This window comes from Salmo trutta, chromosome 27 (genome assembly GCF_901001165.1).
Source record: "Salmo trutta chromosome 27, fSalTru1.1, whole genome shotgun sequence".
NCBI classification, from domain to species: Eukaryota; Metazoa; Chordata; class Actinopteri; order Salmoniformes; family Salmonidae; genus Salmo; species Salmo trutta.
Genome location: NC_042983.1, coordinates 28,786,173 through 28,813,880, shown reverse-complemented (window position 1 = coordinate 28,813,880; position 27,708 = coordinate 28,786,173). Strand labels below are relative to the sequence as shown.

Genomic DNA, 27,708 nt, shown 5'->3' with positions numbered 1-27,708 from the left:
CCTCACAATCAGTACCTCACAAACTAAAATGACAAGAAAGAACTTGGGCAAGATGATTACTGCTCAGAACTTTTATTCAGATGGAAACGGTTAAAATGAAATTAAAATATACAATTTAAGTGGGCAGGTCTTTGAGGCGTATCGATGCGGCGGAAGGCACAGAGGCAGCCCCCCTTGCCAGAGCCACCCAATCAGAAAACTGAGTAAAAGGAGGGAGGAGACCTACGGCTGAAGTTTTAAAAAGGTGAAAATGAAGGGGATAACTCAAGAGTTGTGTATAAAAAAAAGGAGACAAATGTAGTTTGTTAATGTGGAAACCCCCCATCTGAGATGTCCTCATTTCGCTCAGTGCTAAAGCTCTCTCCTTTTCCATTTTCCTCTATAGGAGTTCTCAGATGTATTTTTGTAATGTCTTCCTGCAGTTTTGAAAAAGTAAACAAAAACGTCTTTCAAAAATAAAATGCAGCAACCACATTTCATGTTCTACTATTACATATACAGTATATATATATATATAAATACATACATAAATATCTTACATGTACAACCAATTTTGAAAAAGAAAAATGAATGGGAGAGTTGTAGAAGGGACACACACAGCCTTTAGGATGGGGGGCCAGGACAGACTCCCCAGGTGTACCCTTCAATTGGCCCAGTAAGGGCTTCCATAACTGGACTTGTTGCCCTGGCTCTTCTGCTGCATGCTGCTGGACTGGTTGCGCTGACCCGGACCACCCTACAGGGGGAGACAGAATGCACACACCCCCCACAGTCAATTATTGGCTATTGGGTCAAACTAGGGAGAGGGGTATTTACTAGAGGGTAGAAAAGTTGTTTGAGCAAGATGGGAATATACAGAAACGGCACTTCCTAGTCAAAACTCATTGGAACCCATCCCAGAACCCCATCTCCACTTTTTATTTATATACTCAGGGCTCCTGAGTGGCGCAACGGTCTAAGGCACTGCATCTCAGTGCAAGAGGCGTCACTACAGTCCCTGGTTCGAATCCAGAAACATAACTGGTTCGAATCCAGGGACTGTAGTGTTTATCAGCTGAATCACATCCGGCCGTGATTGGGAGTACCATAAGGCGGCGCACAATTGGCCCGGCGTCGTCCGGGGTAGGCCGTCATTGTAAAAAATAATTTGTTCTTAACTGACTTGCCTAGTTAAAGGTGAAAAAAAAATATATATATATATATATTAACCGTAACATCAGTCTTACGCCCTATCTTGACAGACTTCATTAAAACCTTTGTGATCCGGCGGAAGTCATTCATTTTCAATGGAGGCAGTCTGCACCACTGCAGTTCAGCTCCGACACTAAGTCCATGTATGTCTATGGTGTTTATCAACAACAGGAGGAGAATGTTAAGTGTATGGTGTTTATCAACAACAGGTTGAAGGGATGTTACCTGTCCGTCTTGGGTGAGGTGGTGGTGTAGCAGCTGGGAGTGTGGCTGCTGGTGGGCAGGCAGAATGTGGAGGAAGGGTGGTGGGGCGTAACCGGGGGCACCGCCGGGGTTCAGAGGGCCCGTGCCCCCCAGCGCAGACGGCAGGCTGAAGGGAGGGGGCGTTCCCGCGTGGAAGCCCTGCTTATCAAAAGACTGGGGTTGGGTTGGGGGGGGGCAGTGAACAGAGTGTGGAGAGGACCATTATATTATGTATGATCCTGAATTTATCCTCATTCATATTTCAATCCTGTGGAACTGAGGTGGTCTGCTTCTTAAAATCAATTAATCCAACCAGCCGTATCAATCGAAGCCGCTTATTCTCAGACATGACTGAAACCAATGATTTGTATACACATCATTGGCTGAAACTCTAAAACGATACAATTTTCTTTGGCAAAAAAGAAAAACTTGACAGACTAAACTATGTTCTTTTAAAACCTACTTTTGTAAAATATTGTGTGCTATAGCTTGGAAATGAAACACGTGACTCTGGGTGACAACATAAGGCTGTTTTTCCCCCAAAATTAGAATAGTTTTCCCCTCAAGAAATGAAATCTGCTTCATGTTTTGTTTCCCTTGCTTCCTAGTATCGTGACAACACTAACAGCAACAACTATAAACCAGGTGTTGACTGAATTCAGCATAGGCCACAGTACACAGAATGTTACTAAGCTCACCTGTGTCTTGCTGTACATTGATGCGCCAATATCGGGCACCCCTCCACTGCTGCCTGAGCTGGACAAACCTGGAGCTGTGAGCGAGAGGACACAAACATGTCAGTTTGCCCCCCACGAGGCGGCACGATGTCAGTAGGCAATGTTCAACATTTCTAGTGAGGAAGTTCACCATTTCAAGAGTTAGTAGTGACTGAGGGAGTATTTCTTAGTTAGTAGTGAGGGGGGTGTTTCAGAACAGTAGTATGTACATATATCACGGCTGATAACAAGTGAAGGGGGCGGGGAGGGGAAGGGAAAGGGGGGTGCGTCCTGGGGCAGCTGAGTTCAGTGAGTGTACCTTTCCCTGGGCCGCTGCCAGCTGATTTTGCCTGTGACTGGGCAGAGCCTCCGTACCCTCCCTTACTGTACTCCCCCGCGTGGCCCTGAGACAGGTCGTCAAAAGCTGAGAGGATGAATGGAAGAGGACCAGGAGGAACGAGTAAAGTGGATGGGGAGAGTAAAAAGGACAGCAGAGGAAGGGGGAGGGGTAAGGGGGAGAAGAAGAACCGAGAGAGAAGCAATAAGGCAACTGGCTAGAATAGCATGTGAACAGCGACTATATCCGGCAGGGGGGTGGGGCCATGCTCGCTAAGCAAGAACTCTCCCTCTCAGCCACACAGTCTGTGATTTCAGTTCACTCACTGACACACTCACCTGTTCCATACGCGTGTTGGCCGTAGCTAGGCTGATGGTGGTACTGGCTGGAGGGGTTCCCCAAGCCCATGTTGGGCTGCTTGGCCGAGGCCGGAGGCACAAAAACGGTGGGGCCGTACTGAAAGGCGCTGGGCACCCCGGGCATGCCGGCGTAGTAAGGAAGGCCGGTGTAGCCGTAGCCTGGGGGCAGAGGTGGATTGAGGAAGGCCTGGTTCTGCTGGCCCTGGCTCTGTCCTAGACCTTGGTTCTGAGCCTGGGGGGGCTGCTGGGGCTGAGCGGAGGGGCCTTGCGACAGGCTGGTGGGGGGAGCTGGGGAAGACGAGTCCCCTCTGCCAAACTTGGTCGCTTCACCTAAAAGAGGGGAGATGGTGATCAATATGGGCCCGATTCCTACTTTTATAATGCTTTTTCTACCCACTTCTCAGTAGTTGGTATTCAGACTTGCCTTATGAAGGTGCGTAACAGGCTTTGCAGGTGTGGTTCCCCTGCACTGCTGAATACATATAATTAAATTGCTGAAAACTCCCACTTGCTGGCTAACAGGTTTTCTTGTCGAGTTCACTCAATAGGGTTTGTACATTTATCTAAATCCATCCCTTTAAATTTGGTGTTCCTTTAATTAGAATTCAGACTCAATAGAATATATGTAGAGTTCAGAATATTAGGCTCAAAATGTTAAGGACCAATAACAGAAGGCCATGTACATACACCCATGTTTCTTTCTGCACCAATTGGTAGATATAAAAAAAAACTGATATTATATATTATTTAGGGTTAGGAAAGTATTTATGAATAATAAACAGGTTTGGAGAGCCTTTATGCACTAAATACATTGGTAAATCAAAAATAGTTGTTTGATTCATCCCGAAAGTTGCCATAGTCAATTGTTCAATCCATGAAATGTCGGGAAGGGGAGGAGTGTACAAAAGGCGTTGAACAATAGTCCTAAAAATCTTCACAAATAATTATTCATGGAACTGATGACAACGGTCCAGTAGTTATGTGCCATGTTTAAACTGCTACGTATAGTCTGTGGTCCATAATGATTCAAATAGGCTACATGTCCCAAATTACTGCATAACTTGTAATACGTTTGTCTAATATGATCTACTATTGCTAGCGATCCTCAGGAACAACCACACGAACGTGGCAGAGAAAATAAAAGGTAAACTAACACTAAAGTCAGTAACAGTTAAATGTGGGTATAACTGACGGTGGCTACCAATAGTGGCTAATATTTAACACAATACAAATTATTTAAAAAAAGAGTGAGAAGTCTGGGCATGTATACTGAACAAAAACAAATGCAACATGTTGGTCCCATGTTTCATGAGCAGAAATAAAAGACGCACAAAAAGCGTATCTCTAAAATTTTGTGAACCAATTTATTTGCATCCCTATTAGTGAGCATTTCTCTTTTGCCAAGATAATACCTGACAAGTGTGGCATATCAACAAGCTGATTAAACAGTATGATCATTACAAAGGTGCACTTTGTGCTGGGGACAATAAAAGGCCACTAAAATGTGCAATTGTCACAACATAATGCCACAGACGTCTCAAGTTGGGGGGAAGCTCATCTGCATGCTAATCGTCCTCACCGGGGTCTTGACGTGACTGCAGTTTGCAGACCTGCTAACCCTGTCCAACGTTTTGAGAGTATCAGAAGCGCACAGCAAATTGGAGATAACTAATGTTTTTCTTAACACATGCCCCTAAGTTTAGTCTCTATAGTAGACTAAACTTGGGCCAATCAAACAGGGCCAATCACTAGGGCCAGCTCACAAGTATTGGCTTTTAGACACGGTTCCTAATCAACACTAAAAGCAAAATCATTTGGGAAACATAAAAACAAAACAAATGATTGCGTCGACAGACCGCAAACTGGCTACACAACGCTTAAATAGGCTAACGCAAAAAGAATGACAGCTGTTCACTAGAAAAGTCAGGTGTTTAAAGCCTACGTAAAGGTGCCAATTGTATTTCTTTGCAGCGCATACATAATTTCAGATTTTCAAATTGATAGAATCTCAAATCTAGTGCCAAGGCATTTTAGAAGCATTGCCTCTATAGCCAACACCCATTCATTCTTCATCGCTCAATCTTCTAAACTCCCCACTCCATTTAATCCCAAGATGTTTATTGTTTCAATATGCTTTGTGTTGTAGTCACAACAGACAAAGATATAGTAAAGCAAACTTCACTAGGCATGTTGTCAATCAGCACATTAATAAAGTAACAACTGGTTTCCGTTTCCTGTGTAACATCAATATTGCTACATGTTCTCGTTTCTTTTTTTTTTTTACAACAAAAGGCAGACTCCACCTAACACTGGCTTGTAGTTCATGTCTGCAATAAACTGGAATGTGAACTGAATGTTTGTTAACCGTCTGACTGTCCATTCAATAAAAAATAAAAAAATGTTTTTCCTTCACACAAATTCTTTCAGGTGTATAGGTCTTCGGATGGCCCTACCAGACCTTGTGTGGGGAGTGTTGATTACATCAGGAGGTGCTTGACCTGAGATGTTTGAATCTTCTTGTTGAGGTGCATCGTTCACCTCTAGGTTGTGTTCAGCACCCTGCTGGGCATCAGCTGGTGCTCTGTTTACTGGCTCTGTGCCAGGCTCCTCAACAGTGGGGAAATCCTCCTCCATTTCTCTGCTCTTCCTCAGGTGTCGTCTGTTCCTCCTGAAGACGTGTCCCTGTTCTGTCTTCACCTCGTATGACCTTTGCTCCACAGATCTGACTACTGTGGCCCTCTGCCACCACTGTTTCTGTCCTGTGAGTGGCTGAACTCTCACCCTTTCATCTCGTTGCAGCTCTGTGAGATCCTTAGCAGAGGTGTCGTAGTACTTTGCCTGTTTCTGTTGTCTCATTGGACTTCTCCAGCTGACAGTTTGCCATCCCCGGTCTCAGAAGATTTTCATTCATTATAAGTAGTGTCTTTGTACGTCTTCCCATGAGCACCATTGCAGGGCTGCTCTGTTCCTTGTGACGGGGTATTTCTGTGGTCCAGCATGGCCAGGTATGGGTCAGCACCTGCTCTCTTTGCTTTTGCCAGTTTTCACTGCCGATTCCACTTTCCCATTACTTTGCAGATATCCTGGAGACGATGTTTTGTGTGTAAAGTCCCAAGCCTTGCTGAAACTTCAGAACTCGTCTGAAGAGTACTGTGGACCATTGTCTGAGTAAAGGATGTCAGGTATGCCATAGTGTGCAAAGTGTGTAGACCGTTTAACTGTGTGTTCTCCAAATGGTCCACTTCCCAGAAGTTGGAGAGAATCAACTGTGACCATCTAGTCTGTCGTTGAACTGGAAAAGGTCAGTCCCTATATTTTCCCAGGGACGCTTTGGTGCTTCGTGTGGCCTCAACGTTTCTTTCTGCTGCTTCATACCCCATGCAGTACAGGTGCTATATTGTGCCATGTATGTTCTCAGCTGTGCATTCATGCCTGGCCAGTAGACACACTTGCAAGCTCTTCTCAGACATCCCTCTGTTCCTGTTTGATGAATGGATTCTCTGCATTATCTCTGACCTGAGGGCAGTAGGCACAACAACTTGCTCACCTCTGAAGATAATTCCATTTTGCACACTCAGCTCATCTCTGTTGTGAAAATACATGGCTACTTCCAAGGGTACATGTCCTTTCACTTCAGGCCACCCCTGCAGGATCCCATTTTTCAGTGTCTGGAGCTCCCGGTCCAGCTCAGTGTCTCTCTGGATGTGCTTTAGCCTCTCGCTTGACACAGAGAGGTAGTGTATCATATTGATTGATTCCACTTCGACCTCCACAGGGCCTCTGTTGTCTTGTTCTGTGAGGTACGCCCTGCTCAGGGTGTTGGCCAGCACCACATTTTCCCGAATGTATCGGAGACTGACCTCGTAGTTTTGGAGTCTCATGAGCATGCGTTGTAGTCTTTTGGTGCGCAGAGGAGAGGCTTTGTCATGATGCTCTCTAGAGGCTTGTGATCTGACTGCACTTCCACAGTTCGTCCATATGTAAATTGGTGGAACCTCTCCATGCCAAACACCACTGCAAGCAGCTCCTCTATCTGTGCATACCCTTTTTCAGTCTCTGTCAGGGCTCTGCTGGCATATGCTATTGGTTGTCCTCCCTGCATCAAGGCTGCTCCTAACCCACTTTCTGAAGCATCACACTGTAGTACAAGCTGCTCTGTTGGGTTGTAGTATTTCAGCACAGGGGTCTGTGCAATGGTATCCCTGATTTTATTGAAAGTCTGCTCATGTTTCTCTGACCACTCCCACAGTGAGTCCTTGTGTGTTAGCTATTGCAGTGGCTCGCAGAGCTCTGTGGCGTGGCTGCAGAACTTGGCTAGGTAGTTTACCATGCCCAGGAAGCACTGCACCCCCTGCACATCTGTAGCCCTAGGCATCTGTTTGATGGCTGTCACTTTTCCTGGGTCCACTCAACCCTTCTGATGTTAGCAGGCGACCAATATAGGGCACTTCCTTCAGCCAGAGCTGCAGCTTTTCCGGATTCAGCTTGATATTGAGCTTCCTGCATCTGTCCAGGAGCATTTTCAGGTTTTTGTCATGGTCCAGAGTCGACGCTTCATCATTGTCTCTTTCTCCCACAATCAGGATGTCATCTGCAATGATTTTGACTACTGGAAGTCCTTCCATTGCCTGGTTCAACTTCCTCTGAAAGATCTCTGGGGCTGGACTGATTCCCATTGGCAAACGCAGCCACCTGTAGCGTCCCATGGGAGTAGAGAACGTGGTGAGAAAGCTGGATTCCTCTTCCAGTTCCACATGCCAAAATCAGTTTTTTACATCACAGAGAACACACGTGCTCTATTCAGATCTGGCAGCACATCTTCAATAGTGGGAAGTGGGTAATGGCTCCTCTTGAGCGCCTTGAGAGGTTTTGGATCAATGCACACTTAGTTTTCCAGACGGTTTCTTCACTACGATCAGGCTGCTAATCCAATCTGTGCTTTTTTTCAACTGCTTTTATCATCCTTTTCTCTAGAACACTGAGCTCCTCTTTGAGTGGTTTATATAGTGCTACTGGCACTCTTTGGCAGCTGGACGGGCTCCACTCGCTCATCCACTTCCAGCTTCAGTTTGCCAGGTATCATCCATCTCCCTGGAATACATCAGAGTACTCCTGTTTAATTTGCTCTTTAGTCCAGGATCCTGTTTTCTTGATTGCCAGGATGTTGTGATGCTGCACAGTAATTAACTCCATTGCCTGGATAGCCTTACTGCCTAGAATTGGCCTGTGCACATTCTCGTTGACTACGATGAACTCAACTCGGTAGGTTTTCTTAATGCGTGAATTGATCACTAAGTGTGCACTTCCCCAGTGGCGTCAGAGTACTCTTGTTATAAATCACCAATACCTGACTGCAGGGCTCTAGGTGACTGGCTTTTATGAGGTTTGCAGGGATAACATTACAACTAGCACCACAATCTAGCTTAAATCTGACTGACTTTTTGTTGACCACACATGGTTGCAAAGAGAGCTGCATTGGGGTCTGTGGTTTTCTCCTGCACCACATCAATGCTCTCTGACTTTGGCCCTAGTGTGATGCACAGAACATCCTCACCACTGAGTCAGCTGACGCATTTTCCATTGCCAGGACTGTTTTTCTTGCTGGTCCCTGCACTTTTGCAAACTGTAGAGAAGTGATTGTTTTTTCCACAGGATTTACATTTTCTCCATATGCAGGGCATTTTTCATTTTTTCTCTCATGTGTCCGTCCACAGTATCTGCATTGTATAATGCTCTGTCCCTCTGTAGGGTCTCCTCTCCCTCAGTCTCTCTTTTTGTGTTACTGCATGCACTGCTACAGGGCCCTGCACATTTGACTTTAGCTCTCTGTCTGGACAGTTCTGCAGCTCTTCCAATCTGTATGCATTTCTCTAAACTGAGAGATCAGCCTCTGAGTAAGCGCTCTCTTAAGTGGGGGTCACACATGCCACACAATCCACCCAAGAAAAATGAAACAATTGAGAGAATTTTTTCATGCCAAGTCAGGGCCAAGATGAGTTTAGACAAATATCTCACTGAATTGGGGACTCGTGGCCACCTGCAACTTTGGAGTAATCAGACTCTCTTGTCCCTGATAAGAGAGTCTGTGAATAGCCAGTTAGCTTTTAGCATAGAGTCGCTAACGTAGACGTTCCGCGCGATGACAAGGCTGTAAACGCGGCACTTTTTCAAACTGCCGCCTGGGATGTATTCTTCATTTACATCGATGAGATCCAGGTTCTTTTGAGTACCGCTGCCACCATGTTGCAATATGCTTTGTGTTGTAGTCACGACAGACAAAGATGTATAGTAAAGCACACTTTACTAGGCATGTTGTCAACCAGCACATTAATAAAAGTAAGTAACAACTGGTTTCCGTTTCCTGTGTAACATCAATAAGAGTAACATCAATATTGCTACATTTAATTATACTTTTGTAATGCTTTTTGTGACGTGGATCATAATTACAGTTAGTCTACCAGTTTGCGTGATCCTCGTAATGTTACGTGGAAAATACAACTAATGGGACGCATAATTAAATGTATATCACACTCGCACAAATGCGACCAGGTATTTTTTTGTATTCGCATTTAATTTCTTTCACTAGCAAATGAACTGCTGTCACTATAGAGGCCACTGAATTCCCATCTTTGGTTCGCTAACGTTAGCTTGAAACAATTAGTGTTTACCTTTCCACAACACACGGATTCGAAAAGGGATTTGAACATGTGTTTACCTACAGCTGACAGTCGACAAACTCATCACAACAAACAGGAGGGGCAGACATCGGGTAGCTACGTTGAATAATGTATTCATCTATATGTCCGTTGACAAACATGTATGCATGTTGCAGCTCGAGAATCGGGGTGTTAGATTTACTCAGTGGATTAATTTTTTATCAAAATAATAAATTAAATTAATAAATCAGGCCCTATTCATTTCTGCGTACGTTTAACTCGGATCTCGTACCTTCAAACAGAGAGAATAGACACGTCTGATTTGACAACCGACTTCGGTGGCCACTGGCACGCTGGAAAAGTGAGCGTTTCACGGATGAATCCCGGTTTCAACTGTACCGGGCAGATGGCGTGTATGGCGTTGTGTCGGCGAGCAGTTTGTTGATGTCAATGTTGTGAACAGAGTGACCCATGGTGGCGGTGGGGTTATGCTATGGGCAGGCATAACCTACTGGATAACTAGGGTTGCCAACTGTCCCGTATTAGCCGGGATGTCCCTTATTTGGGCTACATTGGTTTGTCCCATACGGGACATCCCTTGTCCCGTATATTCATCCAATCACAGTATAGTGTAAACGCGTCAACTCCTCCAAAGTAATTTCTGTTATTGTTCGGTCGGTTTGGCATATCAAGGAAATATGGATAAACATGCAAAGACTGTGCAGCTACAACAAACAATGTGAAGCAAAAAAGACGTGGGTTAAGCCCGTCAGTGGTGACTAGACGAAAGCTTTCTGTACTTTATGCGTCGGGAATTCTCACTTGGCCATGAAGGGGAGAATGACCTAACTCAGCATGCATCCACAGAAATGTACTAGGCCACACTAGCTAAAGGTGCTAGCAATGCCGGTACATTCTTCCTTGACATCTACTGCGGAAACAGACAATTGCAAAACAACTCTCCGTTTATCAGTTATTGAGCAGTGCCAACAATCGCATTCTGAAAGCTAATTGCCCAGCTCACATAGCTCATAATGCCTGCAAGCACGCCTGCGATCAGCGGATATTGAGACAATTGTTTTACAGATCTACAGCCACTTATCAGTATCTGCTTCCCGAAGAGAAGAACTGCGTGCATTTTTTTTGCCTTTGTTGACACTGAGTGGCGTGAAATTCTGCAACATGTTTGCACATGATGGCGCTCTCTTCATCCAGCTGTCGATCGTCTCCAGCAAAGCTGGCCAGCTCTTACACATCATACTTCAGGTCCCTTAGGGAGATAGGGAGACCTGTCCTGTGGCACTGAAAAGTATTTTTGAGTATGAAGAAAAAACGGAAGCTGCTGAGATGTATCTGTGCTTTTTCCACAAAGTGGGTGTGTTTTTGACCAACTCGTAAAAAAGCTGAATGAAACAATGCTCTGCATCACAGATGTTTATGAGGAAGTCCAAAAGTTCAACATTTAAGATGCTTCAGCTGAAACAGAACAGTTTTTTCTGAGTAGACCAAGCAGCTGATGGACAAACAATTGTCAGCACAAAGGTCCAAGCATCAACAGGACTTTGAAGTCCTATGACACTGTCATTACATACATTGATAAGTGGTTTGATTTCTCACCAGAAAATGTAATGGTGAAACTGATTGGCCTCTATGGGGAGCTCTCCTTCACTGACCTGGAGCAGGTGGTGGTTGCCCTCAAAATGACAGACAGTCAGTATGGACCAACTCTATGAAGAGTTTTGTGCTAGCTGGGAGGAAATACAGAAAGCCAGACAGGATACCACAAAATCCACCAGTGAGAAATAGGTGGAAAGCCAACTTGATCAACATGTTCAGGATTGTCTCATTTGTCCTCAGTGTGCCAGACTCAAATGCCTTTGTAGAGAGGATTTTTCTGTCTGATGGCCATTAAATGGTCAGACTCAAGAAACCGATGTAGCACAGAGCTGATCAAAAATGAACTTCAAATATCTGTGAACTGTGATTTGTCATGTAATGACTTCTCTCTGGCTATGCATGAGGAGAAAGGACTGCTTGAATCAGTCAAAAGCAGCAAAAAATATGTAGACTTGGTGAGTGACTCATGCCCCTCTTTTCCATTTGAAAAGTAGTTTTTTTGCTGTAAAGGTCCAAATTGTGATTTCTTTGATAATTTATTTTGAGGTTTATTCACATAATGATACAGTTTTAGTAAAGCTAAAGGCTAAATGGAATATACAAATGTTTTGCCTTTCCAATTGAATATACTGTATAGTCATTCACACAACACCATACCGCCGTAGCACCGTGCACTGGCACGCCACCTCTTGTCCCTTATTTGGTAGTGAAAAAGTTGGCAAACCTATGGACAACTAACACAATTGCATTTTATTGATGGCAATTTGAATGCACAGAGATGCTATGAGATCCTGAGGCCCATAGTCGTGTCATTCACCCACAGCCATCACCTCATGTCACAGCATGATAATGCATGGCCCCATGTAGTAAGGATATGTACACAATTCCTGGAAGCTGAAAATGCCCCAGTCCTGCCATGGCCTGCATACTAACCAGACATGTCATCACCCATTGAGCATGTTTGGGATTCTCTGAATCGACGTAAAAAAATAAACGAGTACACTACATAGCCAAAAGTATGTGGACACCTGTTCAACGAACATCTCGTTCCAAAATCATGACCATTAATATGGAGTTGGTCCCCCTTTGCTGCTATAACAGCCTCCACTCTTCTGGGAAGGCTTTCCACTAGATGTTAGAACATTGCTGTGGGAACTTGCTTCCATTCAGCCACAAGATAATTAGTGAGGTCGGGCACTGATGTTAGGCGAATAGACCTGGCTCGCCGTCGGCATTCCAATTCATCCCAAAGGTGTTTGATGGGGTTGAGGTCAGGGCTCTGTGGAGGCCAGTCAAGTTCTTCCATACCGACCTCGACAAACCATTTCTGTATGGACCTTGCTTTGTACACAGGGGCATTGTCATGTTGAAACAGGAAAGGGCCTTCCCCAAACTGTTGCCAGAAAGTTGGAAGCACAGAATTGTCTAGATCACCATTGTATGCTGTTGCGTTAAGATCTCCCTTTAATGGAACTGAGGGGCCTAGCCCGAACCATGAAAAACAGCCCCAGACCATTATTACTCATGGGGCAGGTAGCGTTCTCCTGGCATCCGCCAAACCCAGATTCAGCTGTTGGACTGCCAAATGGTGAAGCGTGATTCATCACTCCAGAGAACACGTTTCTACTACTCGATTTTATAGACATCAGCAACGGTGTGGATGAAATAGCCAAATCCACTCATTTGAAGGCAACATGCATCTGTGACCAACATGCATCTGTGACCAACAGATGCATATCTCTACTCCCAGTCATGTGAAAACCATAGATTTCTAATTTATTTATTTCAATTGACTGATTTCCTTATATGAACTGTAAATCAGTAAAATCTTTGAATATTTTTTTTCAGTGTAATTAAAACAGAAATCAAATAAAAATAAATTGACTGTAGGTTTTTTACACTGTTATTTGCGCATGGCTACAGAAGCCTATAGTTTGGACCTCAATTTTATCCCAAGTTACAAGGCCAGCACTTCAACTTCACTGTGGAAAAGGTGATATGTTGGCATGCTTCAGTTTGCTGCCATATGACTGGTTTCACATTAGTCTCCAGTAGAGGTCGACCGATTAATCGGAACGGCCGATTTCAAGTTTTCATAACAATCGGCATTTTTGGACACCGATTGTGGCTGATTTTTAAAAACTTTTTTAAAACCATTATTTAACTAGGCAAGTCAGTTAAGAACACATTCTTATTTTCAATGACGGCCTAGGAACGGTGGGTTAACTGCCCTGTTCAGGGGCAGAACAACAGATTTTTACCTTGTCAGCTCGGGGATTCAATCTTGCAACCTTCCGGTTACTAGTCCAACGCTCTAACCACCTGCCTTACATTGCACTCCACGAGGAGCCTGTGTGGCAGGCTGACTACCTGTTACGCGAGTGCAGCAAGAAGCCAAGGTAAGTTGCTAGCATTAAACTTATCTTATAAAAAAAACAAATCAACCATAACATATCACTAGTTAAGTACACATGGTTGATGATATTACTAGTTTATCTAGCGTGTCCTGCGTTGCATATAATCGATGCGGTGCCTGTTAATTTCTCATTGAGTCACAGCCTACTTCTCCAAACAGGTGATTTAACAAGCGCATTCGCGAAAAAAGCACTGTCGTTGCACCAATGTGTACCTAACCATAAACATCAATGCCTTTCTTTAAAATCAATACACAAGTATATATTTTGAAACCTGCATATTTAGTTAATATTGCCTGCTAACATGACTTTCTTTTAACTAGGGAAATTGTGTCACTTCTCTTGCATTCCGTGCAAGCAGAGTCAGGGTATATGCAGCAGTTTGGGCCGCCTGGCTCGTTGCGAACTGTGTGAAGACCATTTATTCCTAACAAAGACCGTAATTAATTTGCCAGAATTGTACATAATTATGACATAACATTGAAGGTTGTGCAATGTAACAGCAATATTTAGACTTAGATAAAATATGAAACGGTTCCGTATTTCACTCAAAGAATAAAAGTTTTGTTTTCGAAATGATCGTTTCTGGATTTGACCATATTAATGACCCAAGGCTCATATTTCTGTGTGTTATTATAATTAAGTCTATGATTTGATAGAGCAGTCGACTGAGCAGTGGTAGGCAGCAGCAGGCTCGTAAGCATTAATTCAAACAGCACTTTAGTGCGTTTGCCAGCAGCTCTTCGTTGTGCTTCAAGCATTGAGCTGTTTATGACTTCAAGCCTATCAACTCCTGAGATTAGGCTGGTGTAACCGATGTGAAATGGCTAGCTAGTTAGCGGGGTGCACGCTAATAGCGTTTCAATCCGTGACGGCACTCGCTCTGAGACCTTGAAGTAGTTGTTCCCCTTGCTCTGCAAGGGAGCAATGTGGAGCAATGGATAACGATGCTTCGAGGGTGGCTGTTTTCGATGTGACCCTGGTTCGAGCCCAGGTAGGGGCGAGGAGAGGAAAGGAAGCTATACTGTTACACTGGCAATACTATAGTGGCTATAAGAACATCCAATAGTCAAAGGTATATGAAATACAAATGGTATAGAGAGAAATAGTCCTATAATTCCTACAACCTAAAACTTCTTACCTGGGAATATTGAAGACTCATGTTAAAAGAAACCACCGGCTTTCATATGCTCTCATGTTCTGAGAAAGGAACTTAAACGTTAGCTTTTGTACATGGCACATATTGCACTTTTACGTTCTTCTCCAACACTTTGCTTTTGCATTATTTAAACCAAATTGAACATGTTTCATTATTTATTTGAGGCTAAATTGATTTTATTGATGTATTATATTAAGTTAAAATAAGTGTTCATTCAGTATTGTTGCAATTGTCATTATGACAAATAAATAGGCTGACTAATCGGTATCGGCTTTTTTTTGGTTCTCCAATAATCGGTATCTGCGCTGAAAAACCATAATCGGTCGACCTCTAGTCTCCAGCGATCATATGGTCAAATAGATCTAAAACAACTGTCATTAATATTTACAATCCCGTTATCCAAACAGATGACTCATTTACCTAGCTCTTATCAATTTGTAAATTACAGTGCATGGAGAATGGTGTTATATAGGAAATAATTAAGTAGATGTACCACTTGGAACCGACAGGTTGCTCGACCTTAATCGTTTGTGCTTAAAGGTGGTGGAATTGAGGGAATTAACAAGGTCCGAAGATGGTGTATCTGTAGACACCTCCGCCACACATTCATTTCTTTGATCTCCCCCCCAACGAATAGCATGCTATTCTTATGCTTAAATTGAAAGTCAGAATATGGGTAGAGAAGTGCATAAAAGGAATTACGTTCCATTTACGCGTGCTTAACCCGGGTCGGAATTCCCCCTCTGAGAACAGGCCAATGCATAAGAGGGAATGAGAGAGAGTATTCATAGCCCTTGACTTACTCCACATTTTGTGGGCGAACCTGAACTCAAAACAAATCAAATGTATTTCTCCCCCCCCCCCCCCACACACACACACCATAATGACAGTGAAAACTTGTTTTTAGAAATGTTTGCAAATGTATTGAAAATTAAATACAGAAATCTAACTTCCATAATTACTCACACCCCTTTGCTATGACACTCCAAAATATAGGCATATATCTAGGGAAGGGTATAAAACCATTTATAGTGTTGAAAGTTTCCAAGAGCCCAGTGATTTCCAACATTGGGAAATTGGAAAAAATATTGAAGTACTCAGACTGCCTGGAGCTGGTCGTCCGACCAAACTGAGCAACCGGGCAAAAAGGACCTTGGTCAGGGAGGTAACCAAGAACCCAATGACCACTGTCAGAACTACAGAGTTCCTTGGCTGAGATGAGAAACTACCAGAAGTCTTTATGGGCAAATGGCCAGACAGACGCCACTCCTGAAAAAAAGCACATGACCAACTGGCGTTTGCAAAAAGGCACGTGAAAGACAGATCATAAGGCAAAAGTTTGTAGTCTGATGAAACAAATATAGGGCTTTGCATTCAGGCCAAAGAGTTATGTCTAGAGAAAACCAGACACAGCTAATCACCCGTCTAACACCATCCCTACCGTGAAGCACGGTGGCGGCAGCATCATGCTATGGGGATGCTTTTCAGCAGCAGGGACTGGGAGACTGATAAGGATAGAGGGAACAATGAATGGAGCCAAATACAAGCAAATCTTGGATGAGAACCTGCTTTAGAGTGCAAACGACCTTAGACTGGGGCGAAGATTTGCGTTCCAACAGGCCAATGACCAAAAGCAATGCTGGAATGGCTTCAGAACAAGAATATGAAAGTCCTTGAGTGACCCAGCCAAAGCTCAGACTTGAATCGCATTGAAAATCTGTGGAAAGACTTGATTGCTCTTCACCGCCACTCCCCATCCAACTTAACAGACCCTGAGAGAATCTGCAAGAAAGAATGGGAGAAAAATCCCCAAATCCAAGTGTGCAAGGCTGATCGACATACCTAAGACAACTCAAAGCTGTAATCGCCGTCCAAGGTGCTTCGACAAACTATTGACTCGGGTATGAATACTTATTTAAAAGGATATTGCTACATTTCATTTTTAAGAAATTAGCAAAACGTGCTTTCACTGTCATCACAGGGTGTTGCTTGTAGATGGATTATCAATAAACTTAATCCATTTTGTATTCAGGCTGTAACAACAATATGTGGAATAAGCCAAAGTGTATGAATACTTTCTGAAGGCACTGTGTGAGAGTATGAGTAGTAGGGAGGAGCAGAATTAGCTAGCTCTGTTCAATTCAGCCACCTCCACCCCCCCAGAAGTAAATCAAGCTTTAATTGTAGTGTTAGTCAGAGGAGATGGAGATTCAGTCATTGAGGTAGTCCACAAATTAAGATTCAGCTATGTGCTTGTAACCATCATTATCTCCATATTATGGTGTGCACCCAAGATCTGGTTCTGGCCACCGAAAAGAGTGCATTTGTAAATGAGTGTGGAACAAGCATTACCTGAGTATGGATTGTTGGCTAGCCCATCTCTGCCAGGCATTGTTGCAGTTGTACCAGGGAATGCAACTCCATAGTAGTCCTACAGAGAAATAGGCACCAGGAGAAACCAAACATCAGATTCAACAGTTATTGAGGAAGTCCACATATTAGGATTCAGCCATGTGCTTGTAATCATCTCCATATTATGACAGGGACACATATGCAATATTAATCATTAACATTTATTTTTGTTTGGGTCATCTAAACCAGAGACCATGCAAGAGTCCATCTGGGCAAACAAATGTGTGCTGCATTGCTCTTCATCGACGTAGTAAGTGATGATCCATGTGTGAAAAGTGACTCACCATAGGCAGACGAGACTGCAGCATCTGTAGGTCCTCATATCCATAGATCTGCTTTAGAGTGGGACAATGACCAAATGAAACAGGTCAACCGAAATAATCCACATATTCAACCGAGAACCAAAAGGTATGAAAGGGTGCGATGGCAGGTCAGTGAGAGAAAGACTTGGGGAAAACGAGACTGGTAAAGAGAAATGGATGGGAATTCATGGAAACAAAGATTGAGAGCATGCAAGAGAAAAAGAGGGTTAGCGTAGTTACCGGGTATGCAGGGAGCAGGCCTCCAGGGCCCATAATGTACTGATTAGCCAGCAGAGGGGGCACTCCTTGGGCCAAGTTAGGGGGGGCTTTGCCTGTGGAACAAGAATGAGAGACAGAGGGAAGTCAAAATCACACAGGTCTACAGTCAAATAATACAGACGGCAGAGTAGGACCGTTAAGTGCCAATAAAAAAAACCTGTGTGTGACAGCATGGTTCTCCTGAGCTCACCAGAGGTGGTGTTCAGCAGGGGTTGGGCAGTGCGTCCGGCAGCTGAGAGGGCGGTGTTGCCATTGGCGGATAGACCAGGTGCTCCGGGGACATGCATCATGCCATTGGAGCTGCTAACCGCAGCATTGATGGAAGGGCCAGATGAGGAAGAGAAGGCATGGAGACTACTGCTCTCCTCACTGGTCATCTGTAGGGCAGAGGGAGGAGAGAGTGTGACTTACAGCAGTTTAGCTTTTTGGTAGCATTTTTCCTCTTCACATTTTCAGTGCTTATTTTAGATCAGTTTCAGACATGATTTACATTAACCCCAAAAGAAGACGCGGTGCTGACCGTAAGGGAGGAGCTAGTGGAGAGGGCAGATCCTGACGAGTATGTACTGGTCACATGACTGGGGAGACCGTGGGAGAGAAAACAGGTAACGTTACCAAATCATCCGATGAGTCTTAAAGTTTGAACCAACTCATTACAACAAGGACTTTATTATTTTGTCAGTCAATAGAGGAGATGGGAGATTCAGTCATTGAGGTAGTCCACATATTAAGATTCATCTATGTGCTTGTAACCATCATCATCTCCATGATAAGAATGACTGGGGGAGGGGAGTGATGGGCTTACCTGCTGACAGATGGCAGAGGGGCAGAGTGGGAAGGTGTGGGGGCTGGGGAAGGAACATGGTGGACAGGGCCACTGTCACTGCTCATGGGAGGTGATTCAGGCTTAGGGGTTCGAGAAGCCAACGACATCGCTGAAAGAGAAGAAACAGATAAGCAAGCATGCTGGACTTAACCATGAAATAACACTTTCGGCAATCACAAATTCTCCTGAGTACTTACAGTCCTGTGGGACCTGTGTCCTCACGCCACCATAGCCATTCTGTGAAAGACATTGACATTCTCAGTCGGCCATCTTGATTTCACTATACAGTGCTGATATAGTAGAGCTCCAGTAATCTTAAATAATGTCTGAGGGTCTTAAGTGTCCATTGACCATAGGAGATTCAGTCATTGAGGTATTCCTCATAGTAAGAATCAGATATGTGCTTGTAACCATCATTATCTCCATATTAATGAGAGACAGGAGGAGTAGTCTTAATCGAGAGAGTGTCTGACCACACCTGACAAGTGCAGTGTGGGTGACTCACAGTGAGAGGGGCGGCGGGGGCGTCTTTGCTCTGGGGGTAGCCCAGGTGGGGGGGCATGCTCTGCGGGGGGCCGTTGTCCACTCTGCTAGCTGAGGGGGTGGATGGTGGGGCGGCGCTGGGGAGACCCAGGGAGGGGGATGGTGTGGCACTGGGCAAACCCAGAGACGGGAAACTGGGGTCTGATATCGACGGAGGCACGGACGACAAGCTGCCAAGGGGCTCACTGCAACAACAACGTAAAGGGATGAGTTAGTGTAAAGCAAGTTCACCGTGGCCTCTACAACACAGTGATACTAATTAAGCCAAAGAAAATGCAATAAATAAACACCTGACTGGTCCAGGTTTGGAAAACAAGCTGCTTTGGGGCTGTGGTACAGATGTGGGGACCGGCTCCCTGGCAGGCTCGGCCTGGTGGCCCATGTCAATCACACTGGGCTCCGAGCCAAAGTCCAGGGCCCCAAACTGCACGTTGAGACCAGACACATCTGCTGAGCCTGGCATCTCCACCGCAGATGAGGGGATCTGAGGAGACCGAGCAAGAGGGATTAGGAAATAGGATGAGAGGGACATTAACACATGAAATCCCACCGCAGCACATAAACTATTCAAAGTTTGATACATAAATCGCACTCAGTCACACGCTCTAAGACATTTCAGACCGAATGTGTGACAGTGTGCAAAGTTGCACTTACCTACAGTACTTTTAGATTGTTTTTGAACTATTTGTAAACCTAACTCATTGTTATGTACCCTCTGAGTGAGCAGACAGCCTCTACTTCCACACACGTTTCCTAACCTTTGAGGGAGGAGGTACTCTGCGTCTCTGGGTCTTGATCTGCCTCTGTGGGGGTTCAGCCATGGGAGCCTGATGGTCCAGGGAGGGTCCGTCTCTGGGAGGCGGGGGCCCGGCATCATAGTGGCCTGGGGGAGTAGGGACCTGGGGGGGGAGAGACAGAGGCTCTGCTTGGGGCAGGGAGCTATGCTGGGCCTGCTGCTGCCGCTGGGCCAGCTGGCTGAGGACAGCGGACGGCTCCGGCTGCATCTTTAGATCTACTGGAGAAGACAGAGAGAAGAGTTACTGGTGGCATTAGCAGTCCAGTAAATACAGATCTGACTCGTCAAATCTGCATGTACCATGAGTCTGCTCCCCCCACTGTCACCATTAGATCTCTATATATTTGACTTTTTGGGGGGATAGAATGAGAAGTTGAGCAGAGTGATAATGTATTGGGGAAAGAATGCAATTTGAGGATGGAAGGAGATTCAGTCATTGAGGTAGTCCACACATTAAGATTCAGCTATGTGCTTGTAACCATCATTATCTCCTCCTATTCGACACAGACAAACAATGACATGTACCCACACCTCACTTGAAGCTTTTCCATATGATAGCACCCGTATGTCTTACAGTGAGAGGTTGGAACAGGGCCCTTCTCCACTCTCGGGGCCTTGGTTTCGCTGGCAGAAATGGGGGCGGAGCCTTGAACTGCAGGTGGACCGGATTCTTTGGCGACACTGCTGTTACCCGCGGTGACCAGCTGCTGATGGGTCCGCGGGGTGAGCTGGGGCCCGTTGAGCTGCTCTGGTATCATAACCTCAGCCGGGGTCGGCTTGGGCCCACTCAGAGTCCCAAAACCAGAGCCATGGACTGAGGACTAACGGACAGAGCAAGAGAGTTGATAGTGTGTCTGTGTGAAAGCCTGTACAGATATGTATAACCATGAAAAGGAAGTGTGTGTGTGGCTGGCTGCCTCACCAGGGCACCGTGGGTGTAGTTAGTGCCAGAGGCGGCGCTGGCATAGCTGTGTGTGGCGGTGCGAGCGCAGTTGTGGTGTGAGTTGGTGAACACCAGGCTCTGGCCCCCCACGCACACAGCGGCAGGGGGCTCCATGCCACCCAGATCCGCCTCCACACCGCCCGTCTTGGGCAGCAGCGAGCCCATGTCCACACTGGAGAGGAAAGAGGACGACCAGTACATTTACAATGGGACACTGAATGGATAGTTTAGACTTGTACCCTGATACTGCTTCTTTGCCACAATGAAATATCACTTCTATTTATTTATAATACATCTCATTCTCTCTCCATGAGAAGTTGAGCAGAGTGAATGCAATGGAAAAATAATTCAGTAACCGGACGAAAGGAGATTCAGAGATTGAGGTATTGCACACAACGGGTTCAGCTATGTGCTTGTAACCATCATTTGACAAGCCGATACAGAGAAACGATTACATACACCCACAACTCATATCATTACTATGAAACCTTCGCATTCCAACCCAAAGCCATTTTACTGTTATTTTGTGAGAATTCGTGCTATAAGACTGGGGGGAAAGACAACAGAGATATGAGAGTATTTCATGGGGTTAAGGGTGCGTTCCTGTGAGCATTAGATTGGAGCCCATACTTGTGTCCAGATGTGATGTGGTTCGCAGGAGCAGAGGCAGTGAACACTTTGGTTTCAGACAGCTGTTGATAAAAACAGAATATCAGGAAGAGAACCTTGTTATGCGTGTGTGCTTGTGTAGCCACTGTAATATAAAGTCGAAAGTGGCAAACATCACTCACATCCTCATTCCAGTCTTCTGCAGCCCAGTCTTCCAAGTTGCCTCTCCATGTTCCTCCTATGATGGTAGGGGACAGGAGGGGTACGTGAGTTAGTCATCATGCCCGGGGGGGTACCCCTCTGTCCAACAGAGCTCAGTCAGCAGCACAATCAGAGTTGTGTTTATTAGGGACGCACAGAGAAAACACTATAATGTATCACAAAGGAAAACAAAATACTTTCTTATTGGACAAACCCAGGTAGTCCCTTCCTGTTTTAAAATCGGGTTTCTTCCTTTTCGGTGCCTAATGAACACGGTCCTGGTTGAGGCCAAACCGCACTGCTCCAACTGTGTCCAGGACTATACTACTACAACCATGCTTTAAAGCTCGAAAACCTACACCTCTAAAAGGAGTGGGCTTATTGGTTACAGCAGAGACATTTAATCCCCTCCAGGATCAAGATCACTGTTGCCTAAAATGTTTTGAGTTTCTTATTTTTAAATAGCACCCCTTGTGTACACATTCAGTAATACCCCGTAGTTGTACAGAAACGGTATGAAAATCCTGATACCGCCCAACCCTACTCACCTATACCATCTCCACCTTCGTTCCCCTCTGCTTCCCAAGTTTCCTGACGAGACCCGCTAGAGTTAGCGTTGTAGTCGGCGGGGTTGAAGATCCTTAGGTGGGGAGAGGGTTAGGGGTTCATCTATGTGCTTGTAATCATTATTAAGCAACGCTATGATACAGTGAAACAGCCACGTCTACACACACTTGTTAGATATTACTGCACTGTCGGAACTAGAAGCACAAGCATTTCGCTACACTTGGATATACATCTGCTAACCACGTGTATGTGACCAATAAATTTGATACACACACAGCTGAATAAACATGAACAGCAGGAGATCTCCAGTGTGGATCTTCAACTCACCCCATCCCCTGAGAGGAGAACCTGTTACCACCAGCTGCTCTTCCCCTTCCGCGACCCCCCAACCCTAAAGACACACAGAAACACTACGTCTGACCTCTGCTGCAAGACACAAACCAGTCTATCAAATTACACCTAATGCCTGTGTTCTAAAACAGACATGTTTTCAGCACAAATGTCTGATATGTGTTGCTTCAAAACAGGTTAGAGGGGGGCATGGTACAGTATGTTGGGCATGCTGCTATGGGTTTAGATTTCAGGCTGACAGCATTTGATAGGTCTTAGATCAGTATACGAGGATTGGCTTAGCCTAGACAGCTTAGGACATATGATAAATACATTTACCGACAGCAACTGCCATCACTGGCACTCCTGACTCCACTCCCTCACTCTGCATGCCTGTCTGACTTTACCCCAACCAAAACAACCTCCCTGGCTTGTCCACCACCCCTCCATAGCAGCTGCAGGACAGTAGTGCATTCAGAAAGTATTCGTACCTCATGACTTATTCCACATTGTTGTGTTACAGCCCGAATAAAAAATGGATTTAATATACATTTCTCACCCATCTACACACAACACCCCATAATGACAAAGTGAAAACCTGTTCATGGTGTAAATGCATTGAAAATAAAATTCTCATTTACATAATAATTCAAACCCCTTTGCTATGACACTCCAAATTGTGCACAGGTGTATCTAACTTATTTCCAATGTCACTACAACTTGGAGTCCACCTGTGGCCAATTCAATTGTTTGGACATGATTTGGAAAGAAACACACGTCTATGCTTCTACACCTGCATTACTTGCCGTTTGGGGTTTTAGGCTGGGTTTCTGTACAGCACTTTGAGATATCAGCTGATGTAAGAAGGGCTATATAAATACATTTGATTATATAATGGTCCCACAGTTGACAGTGCATGCCAGAGCAGAAACTATATCATAAAGTCCCATCGACGAATGGTTCTGGTGCTGAAGCGAGTGCTGAAGCGCACCGAGTTCCAAACTGCCTCTGGAAGCAACGTCAGCACCAGAACCATTCGTCGGGAGCTTCAAGAAATAGGTTTCCATGGCCAAGCAGCCATACACAAGCTTACGATCACCATGCGCAACACCAAGCGTTTGGCTGGATTGGTCTAAAGCTCGTCACCAATGGACTCTGGAGCAGTGGAAAAGCATTCGGTGGAGTGATGAATCACGCTTCACCATCGCGCAGTCCAACGGACAAATTTGGGTTTGGCGGATGCCAGGTGAAAGTTACCTGCCCCAATGCAGTGACAACTGTAAAGTTTGGTGGAGGAGGAATAATGGTTTGGGCTAGGCCCCTTAGTTCCAGTGAAGGGAAATCGTAATGATACAGCATACAATGACATCCTAGATGATTCTGTGATTCAACTTTGTGGCAAGAGTTTGGGGAATGGCCTTTCCTGTTTCAGCATGACAATTCCCCCATGCACAAAGAAAGGTGCATACAGAAATGGTTTGATATCAGTGTGGAAGAACTTGGCTGGCCTGCAGAGCCCTGACCTCAACCCCATCAAACACCTTTGGGATGAATTGGAACGCCGACTGAGAGCCAGACCTAATCGCCCAACATCAGTGGCCGAGCTCACTAATGCTCTCGTGACTGAATGGAAGCAAGTCCCCGCAGCAATGTTCCAACATCTAGTGGAAAGCCTTCCCAGAAGAGTGGAGGCTGTTATAGCAGCAAAGCGGGACCAACTCCATATTAATGGCTAAGATTTTGGAATGAGATGTTTGACAAGCAGGTGTCCACCTACTTTTGGCTTTGTAGTGTACATAATTTTCTTAGTAGCATTCACCTCTGCCAGCAACGCCCCTCCCCCTGCGACCACGGTCGGCCACTTTATCCCCAGAACACATTTCAAACCCATTCTCTTCTGGCCACACTAAAAAGGAGAGGCAAAGGGAGAAACAATTACATATAAGTCAACACACTAGCAAAAACAAAAAGATAGGAAGTGTGTTACATAAATCCTATCATATCTCCCCTTTGGGAGTGTTCCCCTCACCCTCTCTGCTGCGGTTGGTTCCACGGCCCCTCCTGTTGGGGACCCCGCGGCTCCGGCTTGCCTCGCGCTCTCCTCTCTTCTCTCGGTTGTCCTTTATCTCCGAGGGACCTCCCTCCTTCCCTCGCGCCTTTTTCCCAACTGTCTCCCAGGTGGTCTGACAGACAAAGATACCTTATTGCAAACACGAAGACACTCAACACTAAATAAGCAAACTTGGAAAATGGGTACTAGATTTGGTTATGAAAATATATTGAGGGCAAACTTGGTACTGACTAGTCAAGTAGTTGAAGGGGCTATCTGCAATTGGTACATAAATTATTTTTCTTTAACTTGATGACGTATACTCATGGATTCTTAAAGAATATAACTCAAAATGCCACATTAGCTTGCATCCCACCGGAAGCCAAAATACAACCGTGTTTTACACCTTTGTTTGTGTAAAAATGTAAACAAACACTATAGCCACAAAACATGGTTAAAAAAACAATCATTTTTATTCCATGGATGGTCAGTCCATAAGTCAGACTATGCATTTGAGAATGGCTACATTTCTTCAGCCTTATCACTCAGCTGTTTACCAAAACAGTAGCTAGGAGGCCGCTTGTTGTTGTTGGAACTACAGATTACCCCTTTAATGTGAGTTAGTGACACTGGATGTGTCAGAGCATGGGTGAGGGTGTGCGCCTTTTGGGGACCCTCACTGTGTCAGAGGTGCTTTCCAGCAGGAAATTGATGGCTCTGTTGACATCCTCATTGCAGTCATGGAGGGCCACCATGCACTCATCTTGGGTCTTCCCAGTCACCTCAATCAGCTTTGGAAACACAATCAGCACGTGTGTACATAAACAACTCAGCTTTACTGACACAAGCACAAAGATACATGTGGGACTAGTGTGCATTGGTACTGAACTTAATCATACACATATTAGGCTACATAAATATTCCACAACTTGTTTCACACCTGTTTGACCTTATCCTCAAAGTCTGCATCATTTTTGTCATAGATCATCTGGGCAAGCCGAATCTGTTCTGCTGTGGCCTGCATTCAAAGAGGGCAGTTACACACACATGGCAACTCTATTGTTGGTTTGTGTAATGAGACTAATAGGTGAGATACTCTTTTTTTGCTGTAATGGCAGGAATTACATGAGAACCAAAGGTACACCGTGTACATAGTGTTGCTAATCTGAAAGTGTGTATGAAACTCACTTGTATCTGTTTCTGTGGCTGTGTGGTTTGTGTGGTAGTGGGCAGCGCTCTGTCCCGAGTTCCTCGAGCTGGATTGCTGACCACTGAAGTCATCATATACAGTATATACAAAACAATGTATGTACAAAATAGAAAAATCTGAAACAGATTAAGAGGGGGGAAATCATCAATCAGTCAAAGGGACATCGATCATTTCAACCTGCTAGACAAGCCTTGGATCTCTGTAGTGTATACAGTACGGAGTCTTGCCTTTGTTAACTTTTCTATGTAAGACTAACCCCATCCATTTCCCCTCATGTTTAAATTTAGACATCGAGACCAGGGGGAGGCTTTTCTGGTGTCCGTTTACATCTCTCATGCACACAGTCAAAAACAGTTTCACAAACATAGCTAGATGTACAGGTCAAACATACATCTGACTAAGTTTAGAACATCATAACCTCAAGATTATTAAATGGCACCTGTGAGTATTGACTACTTATAAAACTGGGCAATTATGTTGCTCTGCAGTGACATGGCCAAGTAGTTTGGTATGGCTGTGAATATGAAGCTAAGCTAGCTAACGTAGCTTAGTCAACTATTTTGAAAGTTCTAACGAGGGCCTTTGTGCAAACCACAGCGCCTAGTCCAAATCATGGGCAGCCATTGCAAAAAACGAATTTGCGACGTGCCAGGGGTTCATGTGCCCGTGAAGTTCATAAAAACAGTAACGTTAGCTAAATTAGGCCTCACTACCGGACTGGCAAGCGGCTATAGTAGATTGCATTGGTAGTTAATGGAAAAATCAACTGATTAATGTAATAATGATAGTGCGTAGCTGGCTTGTTAGCACTCGTCTCGCTAACATTAAACAGATGCCATTATTAGTTATTGTGACAGCTGCGTTCTCTAATCCGGGTGGGAACACATGAACAAACTAGTTGATTGTATTAACTACTGTTAAATTAACTAGTAAATTAGGCTAAGGTAGTTAGCCAATTTAGACGAGCGTCCTCGTTATTGAACGAAAACCTTACTAAAATATTTCTGAGCAGGATTAAGGTTACGTTATCTATTTCCAACAATCAGTGCGTCCCTAAAGTATAGCTTCAGAGTTTGTTTATTTCGATAATTTACATGTCAAGAGGATGACCAACGTTGACTTGCTAACGATAGTTAGCTAAAACATTGCCAAGAAAAAGTAACAGTATTTGTTCAAACGTACAAATTGAGCCTGGACAAAGCCCAAATGTAGTACCTGCCTCAACGTTAAATATCCAGGTGTTTTAGGTATTAAATAACGCCACATAGATAAGCATGCTTACGACGTTACAGCAGATCACTTTCGACAAAAAAATAAACAATGTTGAGGACGGAACTCTTTGTGTAACCGGCTAATATTAGCCAGTTAGCTACCTACTAAGTAGCTAGCTAAGCTACCGATTGCTCCCATTGGACCAGAAACATTAGTTACCCACACAGGTCCTCTTATGTTAAATTAGCTAATAAAATGTAGTAACGTTAGCTATGTACAACTTGTAAAGTACTATGATGTAACCCGAAACGATTTGCTAGCAAGAAGCGTGTGAACATGGCTAGCTAGCCAGTAGTTAGCTACTTGACCCGTGGGTTAGCTGATAGCATGCTAGCAAATCTTTCTAGCATTTGAAAACGTTCGCACAATGCAATTGCTACGGCAGGGCTAGCGTCTCCTAGCTCCATCCGCACCTCGTCGTCACTTTAGCGCTTAAGTGGCTAACTGGTAACGTCAAATGATGGCCCGGTCTGTCTCTTCGCGAAGAGTATTACTGAAGTGAATCAAACGCATACAACAACTGCCCGAACTGTATTTTTCGTTTATGTTATCATAACAAACCTTTTTATTTCTTTACCTGCTAACACGCTTCGCTCAGCCAGCAGCAGATGCCGTCACGTGACCCACTGCACAGTTGTTCAACCCTAAATAACTGAACCAGCCACTCACAACAGGC

At 44.7% G+C, this 27,708-nt stretch overlaps 1 protein-coding gene and 2 non-coding genes across 6 annotated transcripts; all 3 read right to left on the bottom strand.

Moving 5' to 3' along the window:
- Window positions 1-56: 56 nt before the first annotated feature.
- On the bottom strand, window positions 57-27,708 carry LOC115164822 (ubiquitin-associated protein 2). Of its 4 annotated transcripts, none has more exons than XM_029717657.1 (27): window positions 27,610-27,708; window positions 25,739-25,876; window positions 25,491-25,568; window positions 25,231-25,341; window positions 24,530-24,683; window positions 24,320-24,406; window positions 22,498-22,561; window positions 22,152-22,243; window positions 21,585-21,640; window positions 21,424-21,485; window positions 20,773-20,965; window positions 20,425-20,671; window positions 19,813-20,069; window positions 19,345-19,538; window positions 19,017-19,239; window positions 18,709-18,748; window positions 18,491-18,620; window positions 18,206-18,263; window positions 17,876-18,062; window positions 17,647-17,738; window positions 17,389-17,439; window positions 17,045-17,123; window positions 2,826-3,176; window positions 2,470-2,574; window positions 2,133-2,206; window positions 1,417-1,608; window positions 57-736 (listed from the first exon to the last, which is right to left on the bottom strand). In XM_029717657.1, the coding sequence occupies exons 2-27, from the start codon at window positions 25,832-25,834 to the stop codon at window positions 644-646; spliced, it is 3,366 nt and encodes a 1,121-aa protein (XP_029573517.1). In that variant the 5' UTR covers window positions 25,835-25,876; window positions 27,610-27,708; the 3' UTR covers window positions 57-643. The 4 variants fall into 4 exon arrangements, with proteins under 4 accessions (XP_029573517.1, XP_029573519.1, XP_029573518.1 ...); XM_029717659.1 differs by having other exon boundaries at window positions 19,813-20,066; XM_029717658.1 differs by having other exon boundaries at window positions 27,594-27,695.
- LOC115165207 (small nucleolar RNA SNORD121A) lies at window positions 18,862-18,939 on the bottom strand. The gene has a single exon (XR_003870106.1). It is a non-coding gene; the product is annotated as a small nucleolar RNA SNORD121A (small nucleolar RNA).
- LOC115165206 (small nucleolar RNA SNORD121A) lies at window positions 20,269-20,347 on the bottom strand. The gene has a single exon (XR_003870105.1). It is a non-coding gene; the product is annotated as a small nucleolar RNA SNORD121A (small nucleolar RNA).